We start from the raw sequence: 20598 nt of genomic DNA, 5'->3' as shown, positions 1-20598 counted from the left end.
GTCGGTGCCAGTGACTCAGGCAGGGGTAGAGCAGGGGTCAGCTGGGTTAAAAGAACTGTGGGTTTGAGTGTCAGGAGGAGGTGGTGGCCGGGTCTTGGCTCTCAGGACTCGAGGGGGACATCAGGCTGCCGGAGGCCCAGGCCCGGGAGTGCTGATCCGCTCCCATCTCTCCAGCGAGGCTCTGTGACTGTGCCCTGGGCGGGGGGTGGCCTTGCCTTGTCTCTTTTGAATATTAAAAACAAAGATATCTTTTGATGTCAGACTTTTTGTTTGCTTCTTTTTGTTTTTTTTTTGGCTGCGCTGCTTGGCTTACGGATTTCGGACCAGGGATGGAACCTGTGCCTGCCTCCCTCCCTCCCCCGAGACGGCCAGGGAATTCCCAGAAGTTCTTAATTTTAGTGCTCTTAATTTTATCAGTCTTTTCCTTTATGGTTCGTGCTTTTTGGTTATTAACTTTACAGTTAGTTCTGTTTAAGGAGTCTTTACGCTAAGAGCATGAAGAGATTCTTCTGCATTATCCTCTAGGAGACTTATTGTTTTATATTTCATAAAAAAACATTAATTTGGGGCGGTCAACTTTATTGAGATAAAATTTACACACTATAAAATGTGTCAATTTCAAGTATACCATTTTTTAAAAATTAATTAATTTATTTTTGGCCGCGTTGGGTCTTTGTTGCTGCGTGCGGGCTTTCTCTAGTTGTGGCGAGTGGGGGCTACTCTTTGTTGCGATGCGGTGGCTTCTCTTGTTGTGGAGCACGGGCTGTAGGCGTGCGGGCTCAGCAGTTGTGGCTCACGGGCTCTAGAGTGCAGGCTCCGTAGTTGTGGCACACGGGCTTAGTTGCTCCGCAGCATGTGGGATCTTCCCAGACCAGGGCTCAAACCCGTGTCCCCCGCATTGGCAGGTGGATTCTTAACCACTGCGCCACCAGGGAAGTTCCAAGTATACCATTCTTTGAGCTTTGACACGTGTATGCTGTGTATAGCCGTCAACACAATCGTGAGAGACTGTTTCCATTGCCCTGGAAAGTTCCCTTGTGACTGGCCCCTGGTCTCTGGCAATGTTGGATTTGCTTTCTATTACTATAGCTTTGCTTCTTCTAGAATTTCGTATAAATAGACACAGTGTGTAGCCTCTATGTCAGGTTCCTTCACCCAGCCCAGTGCTTTGAGAGTCACCCTTGTTGTCACGTGTGCCGGTGGTTTGCTCCTGTCTGTTGCTGCCTAGTGTTCCTGGTGTGGATGGATCACCCCTCATTCACTTACCAGTGGATGGATATTTGGGTTGTTTCCAGTGTGGGGCTATTGTGAGGAAAGTTGCTGGGCACATTCACATACAAGTCCTTGGGGACATAAGTTTTAATTTCATTTGTTTGTATTCCATTCCTATTTTCAGGTACCATCTTGTTTCAGGACCCCTGTTTTATGTGTCCAGTCTGGACTACTGTTTAGGGCTCTAGTCTCACGTCCAGTTTCCTCCTTGACTGTCTGCACTTAGATGACTTACAAGCATCCTTAACTTGATGTTTTCAGAACTAGACTATTTTCTTCCCTCTGAAACGTGTTTCTCTGGTGGGGTTTTCCAACTCAGTGGCACGCATTCTCCGTGTGGTTCAAGTTCGACGCGCTACTGCATCCCTGACTCTCCTGGTCCTTAGCTGCCTACAGAGTTCAGCACGCGCTGTCTGTTATGCTGGTTGCAGCCGTGCAGCTGGTATCAAGGCTCCAGGATTTCTTCGGGCTTCGTGCTCGCTGGTTCCGTTGTAGGAGCAGTGTGGAAGGATCTACCTTAGCAGCAGGTGTTGAACACTGGGTCTGCTGCAGCCGGGGGGTCAGCTCCCAGAGAGGAATGCAAGAGATCTCAGGATCCTTAATGCAGTATTACCATTTTGATGATAAAACTATTATTTATATCATTTTTATTAACTGAACGTATACACTTTGTGTTAAGATAAATAATATACATTTCTGTTGGGGAAGGGGAAGGAGGTACTTTGCTTTGTCCACAGTCTTTAATCCCTGAGAATCAAGCATAAGAAAATATTACAGATTTACAGCACCAAAGCAAGCAAATGAAAGTACAATGTAAACCTTTTCTATAAACAACGTAGTCAATCAAGTATTTCCTGAACACCCACTTCATGCCAGGTGCTCTGCTAGGTGCTGAGAAGGGGCTCACTGACCACCAGGACAGGGCTCCTGCGTGTGCACAAGGTAGTCAAGAAAACAGGTTTTCATTTCTCTTGGGTAGGCAGTCCATAGTAGAGTTGCGGGGTCTCAGGGTGAGTACGTGTTTAAACTGTTCGCCAGGGGCAGCCAAAGCATTTTGCATTCCCACTGGTGAAGCGTGAGAGACCCAGCTGCAGAACTTACCCATGCTGGTATTAGCAGTCGTTTGAATTTTAGCTCTTCTGGTCCAAGTGAAGAGACTCTCAGCATTCGGGCTGTAGAGCAGTGTCTGTTAGTGGTCCTCATTCCGTTTCCCTCTGACTCACCGTTGAGCATCTTCCCACATGCTCGTTTGCCTCCGTGCCCGCTTTGGTGATGGGCCGGTTGCACTCTCTTGCCCTGTTTAGAAAACCTCACTTCTCCTGTACTTCTCCTTTACGGTCCTTCAACTGCCGCACTCACAGCACTTCTGACGACAGACGCATGGGGGTCTTCCTGCACCCGGCACTTCTGTGACCCCAGCTGGGTGTCCTGCGATTGCACTCAGTTCTGACACTACCTACCTGGAGTTAGTGTGTCAGATCCCACAGGCTAAGGGCCCAGTCCCACGAGGCTTCTCCCCCTCCCCCGCCCATTGCAAATCCAGGGTATCGCCTGTGCTTCTGACTGATAGGCTATAAATTGGAGGTTTCCGTGACCCCCTCCTCGGGGTTGATTAACCTGCCAGAGCAGCTCACAGAACCCAGAGAAGCATTTTACTTGCGTGGTTTCCAGTATATTGTAGAAGGGTAGAACCCAGGAAGGGCCGGATGGAAGAGAAGCAGAGGGCAGGGGTGGGGAGCCCGGAGCTTCCTGCTCTCTGGGGGCCTCTCCCTGCCAGCCCCGCCACGTGCTCGCCAGCCCGGAAGCTCCCTGCCCTTATGCTGGTGGGATTGTATGGAGGCTTCCCCACGTGGGCCTCACTCACCCGTAACTCCATCTCCAGCCCCTCCACGTGCTCGCCAGCCTGGAAGCTCCCTGCCCTTATGCTAGTGGGATTGTATGGAGGCTTCCCCACGTGGGCCTCACTCACCCGTAACTCCATCTCCAGCCCCTCTCACTCTGGAGAATGGAGGGTGGGCCTGAAACCTTCTAATCATGGCTCGGTCTTGTGACCAGCAGCCACCCACAGTGGGAGATGCACCTGGTGCTCTTGTCACTTGGGAATTTACGAGGGACTTAGGAGCTTTGCTGGGAACTGGGGCAGAGGCCCATGTGTATATTTTCTACTAGTTCTCACGCCCCTTCTCCCCTTTTCCTTATATACTTTGATTTTTGTATGTGGTTTGAGATAGGGAAAAGGGTTTTCTTTTTTCACCTGTGTTCTCCTGTTCTTTCACCTCTTTCCTGTGGGGCGACCTTCCCAGCAGATGGAGGACCTCTCTCTGCATGGCCTGCGCTGGGCGTGCTCGCTTCTGTTCCATCGTCTGCTGAACTTTGTGCCGGTGTCTGCTGCCTGCTTACTGCAGCTCTGTAATGAGTCTTGCTAGCCCATGGGTGGTTCTCAGTTTACCCTTTTTAGAGAATGCCTTGGCTGTTCTGGTCGTTCACGTGTTCACGTGTGTTTACCTAGGCAGAGTCAGACAAGGAAACCTGGTGGGGTTTTGGCTGAGGTTGGCTCGATCAGTAGGTGCAGTTTGAAGAGGATTGATAACTTGACAATGTTGAATGTTTTAGTCTATGAACGTGATATAATCTCCATTTATTAAGGTCTCCATTTATTTTAGTCTATAACTCCATTTATTAAGGTCTCCATTTAGTTTAGTCATAACTCCATTATGTTTTAGTCTATGAACGTGATATAATCTCCATTTATTAAGGTCTCCATTTATTTTAGTCTATAACTCCATTTATTAAGGTCTCCATTTAGTTTAGTCATAACTCCATTATGTTTTAGTCTATGAACGTGATATAATCTCCATTTATTAAGGTCTCCATTTATTTTAGTCTATAACTCCATTTATTAAGGTCTCCATTTAGTTTAGTCATAACTCCATTATGTTTTAGTCTATGAACGTGATATAATCTCCATTTATTAAAATTTTTTGTTAATGATGTTTTCTGTTCTGTTACAGATCTTGCACATTTTTGAAAAGCTAATTTCTGCATGTTTCCCATTATAATTGGTGTCTTTTTTAGACTTTTCTAACTTGCTGATATATAGAAGTACAGTTCAGTTGTATGTATTGATTGACCTTGTATTCAGCAACTTTGACAAAATCACTTTTTATTATAATTTATCTTTTGACTCTTTTGGACTTTATGTAGGTAAGCGGAGCATCTGTGAATAATGATTATTTTTTCTTTTCTGGTCCTTACGCTTTATGTTTACTTGGCAGGGAATTGTTAGTTTTATGTCTCTTCAGAGAACTGGCTCTTGGTTTTGTTGATCTCCTGTGTGTTTCTCACTGTTTTAGTCATGTCCCGGCCCTGCACTCGGCCCAGAGCGGGTGCCCTTGCCACCTGACCCCTCGCTCCCGTGGCCGTCCTTCTTGCCGAGTGCTCCTCCGTCGCCCACTGTTCTCCTTGCCAGATTTGCCACATTTGCCCGCAGGTGTGGTTTCGTTCTGTAGCCTCCCGTATCTCATACAAAGCCAGGAGGCCAGGAGTGGAAAGGACAGCTTCCAGGTTGGCAGAGCCTTAGAACAACTACTGGCCTTCAGTTGCTGAGGAATGCTGCTGCCGATGGTTTCTTCCTGCCTCTCTCTCAGTCTGCTGTTCTGTGGGACCTCACACGTGGGGGGGCTCATGGATTTTGTAGCGTGGTGTCGGAGGTCGACAGCCAGCCTATACGGCGCTGACGGACTTGATAATACCAGGCTTTTGAAACCTTGGCGCGGGCTCATAGCTCTACTTTGTCTCATTCAGAAAGCTTTGTGCCCACTCTCAAAATGACAGGAAATCCCTTCAGTTAGGAAATAATATACCGTGTTTGATTTATGAGCTTTAATCAAAATAACCAGCAGGAGTATTTTGGAAAGAGAGTTAACAACACCTTTTGTTTGTTTCTTCATTGTAAAGTGAAAGTGTTGACAGTTCTAAAATTCTCCTTTTTGCTGGTATAAAGAGCTGTTGACATAGTCTTGATCAGAAATGTAACTGCAGCAGGTGTTCACTTGGGACAAGCAGAATTTTAATTTTCATCTGCTAATATGTATGCCATATAATTTATAGCCTTGTATACGTTTTAATGTTTTTTGTTAAAATGCAACATAATATTCATTCTTTTTCATAATGGTTTTACTTTTTAACCTTATAGAATTAACACTGAATCCTCCGGAAGGAATTGTGGCAGGTAAGGTAGTGTGAAGTTCGCCTCTTTATCATTTACTCCTAATTGCCAAAGTTTCCTTCAAAGTAAAGTTGTGGAATTTCTTCTTTTCCTGCAGGCCCCATGAATGAAGAGAATTTTTTTGAATGGGAGGCATTGATCATGTAAGTTAATCATATGTGTTGTTTGGTTTTAAGCCTTTATTGGAAATTAGAGCCATGAATCACATTCTGCACTGTGAGTGATCAGAGGCGTCAATGGGGAAAAAAGGCCAAGTGCGCCTCTGTCATCGAGCTTTTCTGTGTCTGCGGATCTGAAAGCAGACAACACGTACGTTCATCCAAAAGAAATGAAAGTACTTCCTTAGAACCAGTAAAAGCTTTAGTTGTAAGTATTTATATTTGTAGAGTTTCAAAGTAATGAAGTTTGCGTGTTGGGTTAGCCTCAAACAGAATGGGCTGTGGCTTCAAGGGGTCCCCGTGAGCCTGGGGCTCTGGCGGTGCGGCGGGGTCCTCCGGGTGTGGGTGACGCCCGGGCCTATTGGTGCCGCCTGGGCCCTGCCCGCCTGTGTGCCTGGGTTCGTCCCCCTCCCCCTCCCCCTCCCCCTCCCCTCCCCCTCCCCCTCCCCTCCCCCTCCCCCTCCCCCTCCCCCTCCCTTCCCTTCCCAGTTCTTCAGCTCCTCTGCTGCTCCTCCTTTTCTGTGTTCCTTGTCTGGCCTTCCCTTGTCCCTGACTTAGAGATCTGGCTTAGTTCTAAGGTGAGCAGTGTGGGTCCTGACCTCATTCTAGAAAGATCCTGACTGGATTTCATATCTCACTGACAGTGATGTTGCTTGGAAAGAGCCAAATGGACCCCTGATTCCAGAGTATTCTTTGGCCCTATGACCCAGGCCCTTTTTTTCTCATGTTTCTACCTTAGATGTGCAATTCTTGGCCATTCTCAGACTGTACTTTTAACAAAATGTGGTTAGGTAGACTTTAGGAAGTTGAAATTTATAATCCATTTCAGCAGCCTCATTAGTAAAATGAGAAAGTAGCTAGAAAGTTTTCAGGTGGGATTTCGTTGGGCTGAGGCGTGCTCTAGTGGGGCCGGCCTGGAAGGCGTGTGAGGGGGTGTAGTGTCAGCCTCGCCAGACCTTCTGCGTTTGCCCCGTGCTTGTGTCCCATTTAGTCTGAGAAACAGCTTGCTGCTCAGTGTTGTCTGTGGAGCTTAGAGTAGTACATGAAAATGGGTGTGAAAATGAGTTGTTTTGATAAGCAGATTGTTTTAAAAATAATTAATAAACACTATCCAGAGAAAGTACAGCGCACCTAACATTTCCTGATCATTTGTTATACCCTAATTGTTTGGGCCTGTGATACCCATTTTTTTTCTGTGTTTAAATGTTTCTGGCATGATGATGACTTCACAGTCTGTGTTTGTATCTAATATGGTGTTGTGTCTTTCACCCCTTGAAGCACTTACAAATTGTGTGGTGGGTCTCCTGGTCAGTGGTGTCCTTCGTTTGATGTGACAGGGCATTGTGCACTTGGGTCAGCTATAGCTTTTCATCTTTAGGGAAACAGTACGCCCCAGGGCAGCTGGCCTGGCTGGGGTGCACAGATGATTGGAAGGCCTTTGTGAGTGCACAGCTCAGCGGGCCCCTGACGGTTTTTCCGTCTCTGGAAGACGAGGCTGGTGCGCACCCACGGGAGACTATTGCGAAGCCCTTCCAGGGACACTTGAGCCTCCCAGTATGGTTTTTTTTAAAGTGTTTATTGTTAAGAATCCGTTAGGATAAATATTACTAATTACAGATAAATAACGTAAAATTAAACCAATATTTTGAAAACTTATCTTAAAAAGTAATTAGAACTATTTTTAGGTAGAGCACTTTTATGTTTGAATAATGCTTTTGCGTTAGTATGGAATTCCCCTGCTTCAAGATCTGGTGAGTTTGTGGGTTTTGGTCCTGTTCCAGATCCTTTCACAAACAAGAGGCCGTTTACAAATGTACTTAAAACATCTATTAAGGAATTAACTGTCCTCCTATTGATTTGTCTCACTCCGCTGTTTTGGCAGACAGCTGGCTGAGTTTCACTCCTTAGTGATAGGTTTTCTCTTCTCTCATTTTATTCTTTGATTGTTTCCAGAGTTTCTTCCATACCCTAGTGCTTCTAAAAACCACACTTGCCTCCGTTTCTGCGAGTCTGGTGCTGTTGCAGTAGTGCTTACCTTCGGAGCCTCAGCTGTGCAACGAAGAGAACATCTTTTCAGATGTTCAGGCAACAAATACTGAGTGCCTGTTATATTAGGGCCCTTGTCTGAGGATACAGGCGTGTCCTAGGTGACCCCAAATCTCTACCCTGAAAGAACAAGATTAGGGGACTAGGGTGGGGAACACAACAAATTAACCAACAGCAATAAACTCACCACAGCCTGTTCTCTGATTAAAAGGAGACAAGAACTCTAGTGACTCCGGCCGAGCTTAGGGCGGAGTTTGAGCCTGTGACCCAGTGGGAGAGGCCTGGGGCTTCCGGTCAGTCACACTGACGGCTGCGGGCCCCTGAGCCGTGTGTGGCTGGCCTGGCTTTATGGTCTTAGGCAGTCACTCTGCCTCTCTGACCTTCACTTATTAGGATCAGTACAGAGCCTCGACACCTTTTTAGACCAGTGGCTTCACTTCCACCTCTTCCAGCTGCAGGGTCTCCGGCCTGTGCAACCTCGTTGGCCCTTGGCTGCGGCGTGGCAGCTGTGGAGGGTCGACGCGAGCTTCTGCAGGACAGGAGGAGCCCTGCCGTGCAGGACGGCGGTTTATCTTCCGTGGCTGGAAGAGGCGTGAAGCCCTTGGCGTCTTGCTGCCCCATTTCTGTCCTGCCGCAGGTTTCTTCAAGCAGCCGCATGGTGACCTCCCTGCCTGGTCTGTGGCCGAGCCCCTGTCCCGTCTCCAGATCAGGGCCCCGAGGCTGTGGTGAGATGAGAAGGCCCTTCCCTTCCCCAGCGGTTGGGAGCCCTTGGCTGACCCTATCCCCGCATCTCCGCTGGCGCACTTGGGTCCCAGCTGGTTCACACCTGCGGCGGGGAGGATTCCCCCGGCTGCGGCTCCTCCTAGGCCGTGCTTGGCTCACGCTGGGTGCCCAGGCCACGGTCACGGCACCGCCCTCCGCACCAGCCTTTCCTCTTTACAGAAGCCTGGCTCCTGTCAGGATTGTGCCTGCTCAGATAAGCCTGAGATACTACAATAGATGTTTATAATTTGCACTGTATGTTCTCTGACCCAGTGGTTCCCACCCTGGGAATGTCTTCATCAGACATTCTGTTAGGAAAACCTCTGTGTGAGGAAGTTTATTACAACATTCACTGCAGTCATAAAAGAAAGTGGAAACGTCATTGTCCAGTATAAGTTACGGACATCCAATCAGCAGGATGCCGGCAGCACTGCCATGGTTCTGGCAGACGCTGGACGATGGGTCTAGACCAGTGTTGTCACCAGGTGTGGCCTCGCCCCCAGGGACTTTGGGCAGTGTCTGGAGACATCGTGGCTGTCACACAGGGTAGCAGGGGGAGATCTCTACTGGCCCCGGGTGGGAGAGCGCTGAGCGCCCCGCCGTGCCCAGGACGCCCGAGGTGGCAGTGGTGCTGAGGCTGATCTCTCAGCCTGGTGTGGCCGGGTGCATTCAATAGCTTTATTGAGATAGAAGTTACATGCAGAGTTTCACCTGTATTAAGTGTACAAGTCAATGATTTTTAGTAAATTAAATTTATAGAGTTTTGCAGTCATCACACTTCACTTTTAGAGCATTTCCAAACACGTGCTCATGCCCTTGTGCACTCAGTCCCCCTCAGCCACGGGCACCCTCTGATCTGCTCTCTGACTCTGTCGATTTGCCTTTTCTGGACTTCTGCTGCAAGTGGAATCACACGATACAGCACCTTCGGTGTCTGGCTCCTTTTCCTGGGCGTGGTGTCTTCGAGGTTCCGGCGCAGCCTGTGGGAGCGGCTCTTTTCCGTCACCACCGAGCTGTGTCCACCGGGAATGGACCCGCTCACCCATCGACGGGCATTTGGCTGCTTCCCTCTTCGGCTGTTGTGACGGTGCAGCTGCGAACACGGGACCTAAGTCTGTGCGGACGGGTTTCCCCCTCCCTCGGCTGGATGCGCAGGAGTGGGCCTCCCGGCGTGTCGTGTCACCATTTTACACTCCCACCCGCAGTGCTGAGTTCTCAGCTCTCCACTTCCTCACCCTCTTGGTGGTGTCTGATGCCAGCTGTCCTGTTGGGTGTGAGGTGGGTCTCGTGGGTTTGGACTGCATTGCCCTAATAATCGATGCTGTTGAGCATCTTTTCATGGGCGTATGAGCCATTCACCTATCTTTTTTGGTGAACTTAAGAACTTTTGCCCATTTTTTAATTGGGTTGTCTTCTTATTTAGTCCTAAGAGTTCTTTATATATTTTGGATACAGAGTCCTTTATCAGATGTATCAATATGATTTTCAGATATTTTCTCCCATTCTGCAGCTTTCCTTTTCCTTTTCATTTTTCTTTTTTATGTGTTAGGCCGAGCTGTGTGGAATGCGAGATCTTAGTTCCCTGACCAGGGATCAAACCCATGCCCCCTGCATTGGGAGCATGGAGTCTTAACCACTGGACCGCTAGGGAAGGTCCCTCCTTTTCATTTTCTTAATGGGGTCCTCTGAAACGCAAAGGTTTTCATTTCCAATGAAACGCAGTTCAGCAGTTTTTCCTTGTATAGATTATGCTTTTGGTGTCATATAACCCAAGATTGAAAAGATTTTCTCCTGTGTTTTCTTCTAGAAGTTTTATATTTATAGCTCTTAAATTTAGGTTTTTGGCCCATTTTGGGTAATTTTGGAGTATAGCATTAGGTAGGAGCCAGCTTCATTTTTTGGCATGTGGCTGTCCAATTGTCTTGCACCATTTGTTGAGAAGAAAATCCTTCCTGCATTGAATCGCCTTGGACCTTTGTCGGAATCAGTTGACCCATAATTATATGGAAGGAAGCCTGTATTTGTTACCACTGTGCTTTCCTGAGATGGAAGGCCCTGTCCTTTTCCTCCCTCACAGTTTAACCAGCGCTGGTTCTCTACATCAGGATCGCTAGGGTGCTTAGCACACAACAAAAGAGGAAAGCGGCTCTTGGGTCCATCCCCAGAGACTCGGCGCTGAGTCAGGGCTGGTGCCAGATGGGTGTAGACACATAGTCCGGCTGAGACCACCAGGCTCCCAAGGGGAGAGGCAGCGAGGGCACTGTCGCCGGGACGACAGCTCCCTGCAGCCCGTCCTGGCTTTCCTGCTGGTGTGAAGGTCCTGTGAGCGGGACCTTCCGGTCAGTTTCTGTGCAGCCTTGCTGCTGGCGGGGTGACCCTCACGCAACAGGCGCTCCTTCAGTGACTTGGGGGCTTAGAGGCACAGCAGGGCACCCCGGAGCTGGAGTCGTGGCTTCTAGAGCCCCTGGCCTGGGGGCTGTGCTTGCAGCCCACCTGCACTGGGGAGGTGGGGGCTTTGGCAAGAAGCTTCGGCCGAGCTGCGGAGCCAGGGGCGCAGGAAGGAGGTGGCGCCCCTGCTCTGACGCCAGGCCCCCTCTCGCCACCGCCGGGTGCTCCGTGTGGGTTCTGCAGCGAGAGAGCGAGGGCAGTGACACGCTCGCCTGGGCTGGAGGGTGTTTGTGAAGCAGTGTGCCCTTCTTTTTTATGCTTCAAGTGGTCGTGGCTTTGGAGAATAATTGTCCCTTGGTAATCCAGTTCAAGTGTGCGCTAGTGAATGGGTTTACGGTCTCCATTATTTCAAGCCTCGTATGTATGTTTGAGAATTTTGTCTGTGTGCTGTGACAAACTTGCAAAAGAACAGCGCAAAAACAGCTTCTTCCACACCTGCCACAGCTGGAGTGACGTGCGGGCTGCGGCCCTGGAACGTGCCTGGCGGGCAGATGGCGCACTGACGCCCGGACACACCCAGCTTCCATGGTGGAGCACTCTGGCCTCCCTGCCGCCTTCAGTACGCAGGCCGTGGGCTGCTTTTGTTCTGTCCGTACAGTTTTAGAGATGAAAGGCAAAGCACGGTGCCTCACTCGAGTTTAATGTTGAAAGACTAACCAAGCGTGTCTCCAGTTTTTATTGGCTCTGCAAGTGACCGACCACCAGTGACGGCGCGTGGCTGCGGGTGTTGAACCCGCGCTGCCCTTTGGGAGGAGTGAGCGTTGCTGGGCCCTGGTTGGGCTTAGAGCGTGGGTGCTACTCCCCCAGTGCTGGCTCCCCGGCCTCTCGCTCCCCTGAAGCCGGGAGGTCAGAGTGCACTGTTGCCTCTACAGAGGGGAGCAGGGGCGTTCTGCTTTACTCTTAATACTAGTCTCAGAAAATAAATAAAACACTTGCCTCAGAGCTCTGAAATAATTGAGGCCGTTATTTTAATCAATTAAGATAGAAAATAACTTGCAGGCTTTGAAGAGTTTGTATTTGCCTCAGATAAATTTGATTTCGAGGTGAGGCCTTCTTTGGTGAAAGAGGAGTGAGGCTGTCCTGAGTATGATAGGAAAGCGTGTCCAAAAATAACGCTAATTATATCGCCTGTCTTGGCCCAGGGATTTACTCGATAGTGTTTTCCACAAAGTCAGCGGGCAGGCCCCCGTGCACGGGGGCGCACCTGTGTGCTGGGCCAAGGCACTGGGCATTCTGGAAGAGAAAGAAGCCCCTGTTTCAAACCAGTAGCAAACCAGAGCATTTGAAAATGGCTTTGATGTTTCAGATGTGGGAGCACTTTAGGAAATGTTTGATCTTGCTTCTGAAGCTATGGACGACCTAGTGGGTTTTGTTTTTTTTTTTTTATTTTAAAGAAAGCTCTATTATGAGAAACAAAGACCTGAGCAAATATCAGAGTCTTGAGAAAATACCATTTGGCTCTGTCCAAAAACACTTAACTACCCAGACATTCTTTTCCGTTCTAACTTGGAGGTGCCAGGAATACCGAGGCGCTGCGAGCGTTCCTGGTGTGGCCGCAGCCCTGTTCGCAGGCTCCTGGGTTCGCAGCCTGAGCTGCCCTCTGCTCCCCACTGAGCCACCCGACCCAGGGCCTGGCCTGAGTCAGGTGACCCTCGCTGAGGTGACAGCACTGCTTCCTGGCACCTTCCCTCGGGAGGCCGTGTGAGGGCCAGCACCGTGGTGTTTATCCTCTACTGTGAGTTGTAGGCTGGAAGAGGGCCGGGGGGCGCAGGCTCTCCCCTGCCGTCGGCGCTGACCCCCTTCAGAGCGGAGGGCTTGGAGGGCAGCTGTCGGGGAGCCCCGGCCCCCGAGCTCGCCTCTCCGTGCGGCCGTCCTGTCCCTGCTTCCTGCCGGGGCTCTGGGTGCCGCTGTCCGGGGATGCTCATCCCTCACGACAGAGTAGCTTTCCACTCTTGGTTTCCCCAAAAGTAGCAAGGACACAGTTTTCAGAATCCAGATGTGTGTCTTCAGTTGAAAAAAATGTGGCTCCACCAAACACTTGCTGCCTTGTTCTTGTTTTGGCCATTTTACCGCCCCCCTCCGCACCCCATGATGCAGTCCTGGCCTCCACTGCACTGGTGCCTTCGAAATCCCTGGGCGTTGTCGTCACCGGGTGGAAGTGAAGCTGCCTGCACACTTTGTTTGAGAATTTTTTGTCTGCTTGAACTGCTGCTGCAGCGTGGGGTCTCGACCCCTGTGCTGGTTCGGGGCTCGTGTGTTACACGCTTGGGGCCTTGCCCTCTCCGCGCCCAGAAAGAGAAACGGGATTCTTCTTCGTTGTTGAACTGACCCGTCTTCCCAGAGTGCTTGTCTGGTGTCGCTGTGTGTAGCTGTCATTCAGCAGCTCTGCCTCCTGATAAAAATGTACAGAGGAAGAGTGGTCTTAGATTTTAAACTGCTGTCGTGCATGTTGTATAAAGGACGTTTGTGAGGGGAGGAGGCGTCCCTCTGTCTGTTATGGTGCGAGCTGGGCTGCTGTCCCCCTCGCTCTCCGGCTGGCCTTCGCGTCTTGTCTGTCGGTCAAGATAGTGTTCATTTACACATATAGAGCTTTAAAATTTGACAGGACTTTGGAAGTGGGTTGGCCCGTTTCTGCCATTTTCCACGTGAGGAGGACGTGGCCTCAGGCAGGCAGGCACGTGCCTGGTGACGGTGAGGACTCAGGTGACTGCGTCGTCCCAGGATGTGGCACGAGCCCAGGCCTGCAGGTCAGGGCTTGCGGCTGACGCACGTGCGCGCGAGCGTCACGGTGATCTGTGTGCGCGCTGTACCTGTTTCTCAAAGGTTACAAAACCACTTCTCAGGCGCATTTAAAGATTAAAAATAGCCTTTGAAGTAACAACTCTTAACCCCTCATTCATTTAGTACAATAGAATCCTGCTCTAACATGTACCATGATTTGTATCTTTATCCTAAAATGTAATCGTACCACATAGAAAAACAGAATCCCTGCGATCTTGCAGTGTTGGCTGCAGTTCTTTTCTCTGATCCCGTCATTTTCAGCAGGTGTTGCTGCCCCACTCTCAACCTTATTAATGTGAAAACTGTGCCTGTGATCCGGTCTTTGTGATTTAAACCTGATTGGAACAGAACAATGACACTTTACTTTCCAACCATAAAAAAATACCAATTCATCGTTATTATAATATTTAGATAATCTTTTCATGCACATTTGTAAAGCAGTAGATATTTCCTTAACTCGTTTCTAAAGTGTGGTAGACATTGAAAAAAATCTACCTTGAAGTTCTGTCTCTGTATTTTGTATCTTTTAGGGGCCCAGAAGACACCTGTTTTGAGTTTGGGGTTTTTCCTGCCATCCTGAGTTTCCCACTTGATTACCCGTTAAGTCCTCCAAAGATGAGATTTACCTGTGAGATGTTTCATCCCAACAGTAAGTGCTTTTGAAGTAGTTTCGATGGTTCCGGGAGAGGCCTAGAGATTGTGCACATGTGGGCATTCATGGTATACTGCTGTTTTGCTCTGTGTTTGGAATTTTCCATAATACAAAGTTTAAAAATTCATTATGGTCAGAAGAGTTGATTGAGGAAGTCAACAAGTTCAAGGTGATTAACCATAAAATGCAACTATGAAGAGGATTATGGGTAATTACAAAATAAATGATAAGGGCCTCCTTGGTGATGCAGTGGTTAGGAATCCGCCTGCCAATGCAGGGGACACGGCTTCAAGCCCTGGTCCAGGGAGATCCCACATGCCACGGAGCAGCTAAGCCCGTGTGCCACAACTACTGAGCCCACGTGCCACAACTACTGAAGCTTGAGCGCCTGGAGCCCGTGCTCCGCGACAAGAGAAGCCACCACAATGAGAATCCCGCGCACCGCAACAAAGAGTAGCCCCTCCGCCCCACTCGCCGCAACTAGAGAAAGCCCGCGCGCAGCAACAAAGACCCAATGCAGCTAAAAATAAATAAATAAATAATAAGATTATATTGAAGATAAATACATTCTTTAGAATGATACCTGTGGTGTGGTTTAAAGACAGATACGGCCAATAAACTGATTGAATTATGTGTGTACTAAGAATAGCCTGATAATATTATTTTTGATGTTCAGGTAATCAATGCAAATAGTTTTTAAATTTGGCGTTACTGTAGGTGGGTATGTGTTACTCTTATTTTGTAAAAATTATTTTTGAGAAGAGCTATTCAGTAGGTCTACCAATGTCATAAAAATTGGTCAGTCCATAACTACTTAAAAAAATAATCCAGCAGATTCACTGAGAGTTGCTGGGATGGGGTGGTGAGCAGACCGTCAGAGGTGGGGGGCTGGACGGTCCGGAGCGCCCAGTCTGAGGGCAGCGATGGACGCTGATGAAGGAATCATACAGGGAGATGTGAAACCACATGGGAGGCCAGGGAGGCACCTGCAGGGGTGGTGGTTGAACCCACCACCTGCAGGAGGAGCTGTAGGAGTTGCCCAGGGGTCTGTTTGGGGCGGGGAGGGGGTCTAGCAGGTGCAGAGGCCCGGTGTGGGGGGGGGGGAGGGGGGAGGGCCAAACCGGTTCAGGCCTTTCGGTCAGCATTAAGGACTTTGATGTTTATCCGAGGAGCAGTGGAGACCCGCTGAGGGGCTGGGAGTGAGCGTGAGGGGCGACGTGACCAGCATGGCCTTTGAAGGGTGACTGTGGTGCAGGCTGGAGGTGGAGCAGAGCGCGTGCTGGGCCGCTGCTGTGGCCTGGAGGGGAGACCGCCAGCCTGGCACCAGCGGGAGTTGTTGGCGCTGAAGCGCTGCGGCTGGGCGGGGACTCGGCTGGGCGGGGACTTGGGAGGGTAAGGAAGTGACGCTGATGTGGTGGGGGTGGGTGGCAGGGACACAGCTGCTTTTTGATGTTTCTGGGGTCAGCGGTGTCATCACATGGTGCTGTCACCTTGAGGAAGTGACACTGAAGTTGAGAACTCTGCAACACCTCCTCTCTGTCCGTGGCAGAGAGAACTGTTCAGAGCATTCTGGGCGCCAGGTCCCGTGTGTGTGGACTTCAGACGGACATCCTGGTGTCTGAGACAGATCGTGCGTGGTTTCCTAACCCTTCAGTGAGAGTTTGCGGTACAGTTTCAAAGCGCAGAAACCACTAGAACAAGGGATGCATGAGGAAAACGAGGGACCAGGTGTAAAAGAAAGGCTGTTTATAACGACTCACATTTCTAAATGGTCACGAAATGCTGAGCTCATGAGTGAGGGTGAATTAAATTTATTTAAAATTGTCTGGTATTCTTATTATTATAACTTAATAGCCTTACAGTTTTACAAGTGATTCCTGGATATCTGAGCATATACTGAATCATCTGAGAATTTCCCCGAGTACGTGTAAAAGAAAGATAACAGATGCTTTTGACCTTTTTGACAGGACCAACCCCAGACTTTGAATTGAAAATTTATTTTTCTTGAATCAGATCTTGAGGGTCTTGTTAGGGATGCTGTTGATGGGAGATGCATTTAGATTCAGGCACAGCTGATTTCCAGAGAAGACAGGCGGTCGTTTTTCTGTTACTGTAAGTTACCAAGAGAAATCTTGGTATCTGTCTTTCTCTGGATATTTACGTAATTCCTGTAGCGTTTTTCCCAGCTATGGCAACGTATATTTTACACAGTCCATTTCAGGGATTTAATGGCACAACGAGGGATATCTAAGAAACTTTTTATGAAAAGTGTTGTGAAGAGTCCTAATTACATGAGATATTTTGGTGGAATATCTGGCTGCCAGGTAGCCTTTCATTTATCCCCTTTGGATATAATGCTTTTAAAATCCATAGGAAGGTGGAGTCACCCCATGATACTAGAACTGTTCAGACCGGCCCAGCACCCTGTCCGTGCGTGGGCGGTGCCCTGGGAGCCCGGCCGGGCCCGCGGGGAGCGCGCGGACGCGAGCATGGCCGTGAACGTGGCGCTGGGGCCGCAGGTTGTGCCGCGTGCAGACAGCTCCGTTTCGGTGTCTGCGCCGCTTGCTGCCTTCTGTCTGCGGGCCTGACCGAGCGCCCTGTCACGGGCCCGTCCCCCCGCTCACCGGGTGTGCTCTGAGCCCGCAGTCTACCCCCCGCTCACCGGGTGTGCTCTGAGCCCGCAGTCTACCCCCCGCTCACCGGGTGTGCTCTGACCCCGCAGTCTACCCCGACGGCAGAGTCTGCATCTCCATCCTGCACGCTCCCGGCGACGACCCCATGGGCTACGAGAGCAGCGCCGAGCGGTGGAGCCCCGTGCAGAGCGTGGAGAAGATCCTGCTGTCGGTGGTGAGCATGCTGGCAGGTAACGCCCGCCCCGCCGGCTCCTGACACGCTGCGGGTTCGCGTCCAGGGGGGAGACCCGACGCTCGGTGCTGCTTCTCCTTCCTCGTTAACCCTTGTCTTACAGCTCCCTGTCCGCCGTGAGGAGTCGGTATATACTGTTTTCTTTTCTGCTTTTTCATGTAATGTTATTCGTACACACTTCTCCAAGCGTAAGCTGCTTTTTATAATTACGGGTGTAAAGATGGTCTCGTGCGTATCACATTGTTGGCCATGAGTATCCGTGGGCATTTCATTCATTCAGTCGGCGCTATATTGCAGACGCCGTGTCCTGGGGTGTAAAGCTCAGGTGACACTGACCCCAACCTTAAGGCCCCACATTCTCAGGGAACTTTCACAGCCACCGACTATTGCAGGACACTGTGATAAATCCTGAGATCAGGGTACAGAGGCCACTTCCCGAGGTGAGTTTAGAACATGTGGGAGTTAACAAGGTTGGTGGGGGGCGCGGACCCTCTGGGGGCGTCGCCAGGACTGGTATGGCTGGAGCCCGGCTGGGGGCGGGGCGCCCTGTGGACCTGCACCCGCCCGGAGCTGACGCTCGCTCGTGGGGCTGTTAGACCACGGATCGCCCTTGCAGCCCACGTGCTTGAAACAGGTGGGGTGGGTCCCAGGCCAAGAGGATGGGGGAGGTTGGGGAGGGGGACCTTGGAGACTCCGGCTCTAGGGCTCAGCGTCCTGGGGGCGCTCCTGCTCCTGCCCTCACTGCGGGGTGGAGGGGTGCTGACTGTGGGGACAGGACTCCAGAGGGAGCAGGATTCGGGGGAGACGAGAGTTCGGGGTGTTGTGTGAGTGGCCGCCTTGACGGGGGCTCTCCGAGGACTGGCCGTGGAGGTGAGGGACAGCGTGTGGGGGGAGGGAGCCGAGAGAGGAACGGCCCGGCAGCCCCCGGGGAAGACCGCGCCCGTGAAACGGAGGAGCATCGAACGGAGGGAGCTGGTGGCCAAGCGGGAGGCCCAAGGGGGAGGCCCACAGCGGCCGCTTGATCTGCTCGGCTGGTGCCTCCTGAGTGAGGCCGAGTTGGCTGGTGTGGGCCCTTGGGAGGCGCGGGTGGAGGAGCCCTGAGGGTGGGTCTGTCCGCTGCCCTCTCGCTGCTCAGCCCCGCCCCTCAGGAGAAGGCTCTTGTCTCCACAGAACTGATGTCCTTGCCCGGAGTTCCACATCCCTCGGCGCTTCCGGTTTGTCTCCGGTTACCTCTCTGGGAAGATCAGTGATGTTCTTCCAGGGGGTGGGAGGTCTTGCCAGGTCCTTCTTTCTTGAACCCCTTTCACGTGGAGGTTCTCCTTCTCTTTCAGAGCCCAACGATGAAAGCGGGGCCAACGTGGACGCCTCCAAAATGTGGCGGGATGACCGGGAACAGTTTTACAAGATCGCCAAGCAGATCGTGCAGAAGTCGCTGGGGCTCTGAGCCTTGCCCACGGGTGTGCACAGCCGTGTGCCCGCGCGTGCGTGCAGGCACACCACCGAGCAGATTTTGGAGTTTCTCCTCCAACACACTTAGTGACAGTGACACTCTGTTCTGGTACCAAAAAAGGCAAGCTTGCAGAACCACAGCATCTATTTCTTTTCTACCTTTCCCACCCCAAACAGCCTTCTCTTCTGCAGTGATGGTTTCTGTAGGACGATGACAGCTGGGTGCAGTTGAGGGACCCACCCCTCGTTCTTGCCGAGGTGGCCCAGGGGGATGATGGGAGCTGTCACCACTACCTCTCCAGCGGACGTGCCTGCGGACCCAGCACTTAGTGCGGAGCGGGGCGGGGCGTACGCGCCGGCCCCCAGGACTAGAACCCGCGGCACTCCTTCCGAAGACGCGGGGCCTTGCAGCCCAGGAGGGGGGCGGCGGCCAGCTGTCCCTGGGGGCCCCTCCGGGCTCCCGTGTCCCCCGTGAGGAGGACATGACTTTGTTTCAGTACTTTGTTTTACAAGCAGATGTTTTTCTTGCAATCTAGTCACATTTTTCATTTGTTGTATGTTACAAATAATCACATTTAGAAATACTTTCAGGAAATAAATACTTTTTTAAAACGTGGACTAATGAAAAATGGGGCACATAGAAAAGAAGTTTCCTGCTGGCCATGAAGACCGGTGTTTTCCCTGCTGGTGTTGATCACACTTTACGCTCGTGTCTCAGTTCCTAGTGCATTTACCAGAGCAGGGGCACGTGAGACTGAGATTTTAGTCAGAGTGTCTTCTGGGTGTGTCGGAGCTTTTCTATTCCAATCTGAAAACTGGAAAGTTCTACGCGTTTGTACGTGGTAGCTGCAGCAGGAACTTTAACTGTTGGGACAAAACCGTTCTTCGCAACTTGGGAAGGGCCGCTGCCGTTAGCGCAAAACCGTTCTTCGCCACTTGGGAAGGGCCGCTGCCGTTAGCGCAAAACCGTTCTCGCCACTTGGGAAGGGCCGCTGCCGTTAGCGCAGAGCACGGAGGTGTGCTGCATCCCAGACCTGACCGGCGCTCGTGGGAGCGTGGCACACGGGGTCCCCGGGGTCCCCGGGCCGGTGGGGGGCGCTCAGCTGCGGCTTGTGGTTTTGAGGTCTGGATTCCTCCGGTGTGGGTAGCTCAGCCGCGGGGCCGGGGCTCCGTTTCAAGCAATAACAGATCTGTTGCGTGCAGTCAAATATTTGGCCTGTTTCAAACAGGTTAAATTTAAATAGGAGTTTCTATTTTTGAAATAAGGGACAGTCTACAAGACGTACATTTTACTTTACATTATCCTTTCCCTTTCATAATGTGCCCGTGGGCAGGAGTCTTTTACTGAAACCTCGCTCATTTCTTGGTGTTACGTGGTATTGGCTAAAGGGCTTCTGTGGAAACCAGACTCTCCTTCTCAGAAGGGAATCATTTACAAGTTGAAATGCAGTACGAGGACTTGCATTCGGAAGAGGATGGGGAAAGGAGAGGTAGTGTACCTACGTAGTATCTGCAGGCGTGTTGGATGGGACGTAGCCCTCTCCAGAGAGAGGAAAAGGTGGGTGTGGTGGAGTGTGGGCCTGTGGCCACGGGGGCTCAGGAAATCTGGAGAAGAAAGAGGCAGTCTCTTTGCAAAAGAAAGTATTTTTATTCATTTGTATTTATTAAATGAAACAAAAGAGAAGGAGTCCCATGGTGTCGTTATTCTGTGACGGAGTTTATTAATTCCTATGGTAAAATAAAGCTATATTTTCCCCGTCCCGAGCAGTGTTTTCTCTGTCGTGTTTTAATATAATCGTATGGGAACCCCGTGGCTGGCGGGCGGCAGGAGTGCCCCCCTACAGGTGGCACGGCCGCCAGGACTCCCACTACCACCTCCTTCCCAAGACACGTGAGCTTCGGGAAGTTTTGCTCTTTCCTGTTCGCTCCGCCCGCTG

General features: G+C 50.8%; 1 protein-coding gene across 6 annotated transcripts in view; it reads left to right on the top strand.

Annotated features, from left to right (window-relative positions):
* Window positions 1-19273, top strand: part of UBE2G2 (ubiquitin conjugating enzyme E2 G2) — a 28427-nt gene extending 9154 nt beyond the window's left edge. The window contains exons 2-7 of one of the 6 annotated variants that reach the window (XM_082459906.1): window positions 4626-4762; window positions 5468-5503; window positions 5598-5643; window positions 14226-14344; window positions 17070-17210; window positions 18544-19273. In XM_082459906.1, the coding sequence (XP_082316032.1) occupies window positions 5603-5643; window positions 14226-14344; window positions 17070-17210; window positions 18544-18656 (414 nt within the window). In that variant the 5' untranslated portion in view covers window positions 4626-4762; window positions 5468-5503; window positions 5598-5602 and the 3' untranslated portion in view covers window positions 18657-19273. The remainder of the gene's footprint in view (window positions 1-4625; window positions 4763-5467; window positions 5504-5597; window positions 5644-14225; window positions 14345-17069; window positions 17211-18543) is intronic. The other 5 variants (XM_082459903.1, XM_082459902.1, XM_082459904.1 and 2 more) reach the window with 5 other exon arrangements.
* Window positions 19274-20598: the final 1325 nt, after the last annotated feature.

Source organism: Balaenoptera physalus (genome assembly GCF_965194825.1).
Source record: "Balaenoptera physalus genome assembly, chromosome: 4".
In the NCBI taxonomy this organism is placed as follows: Eukaryota; Metazoa; Chordata; class Mammalia; order Artiodactyla; family Balaenopteridae; genus Balaenoptera; species Balaenoptera physalus.
This window is presented reverse-complemented; position numbering and strand designations above follow the sequence as displayed.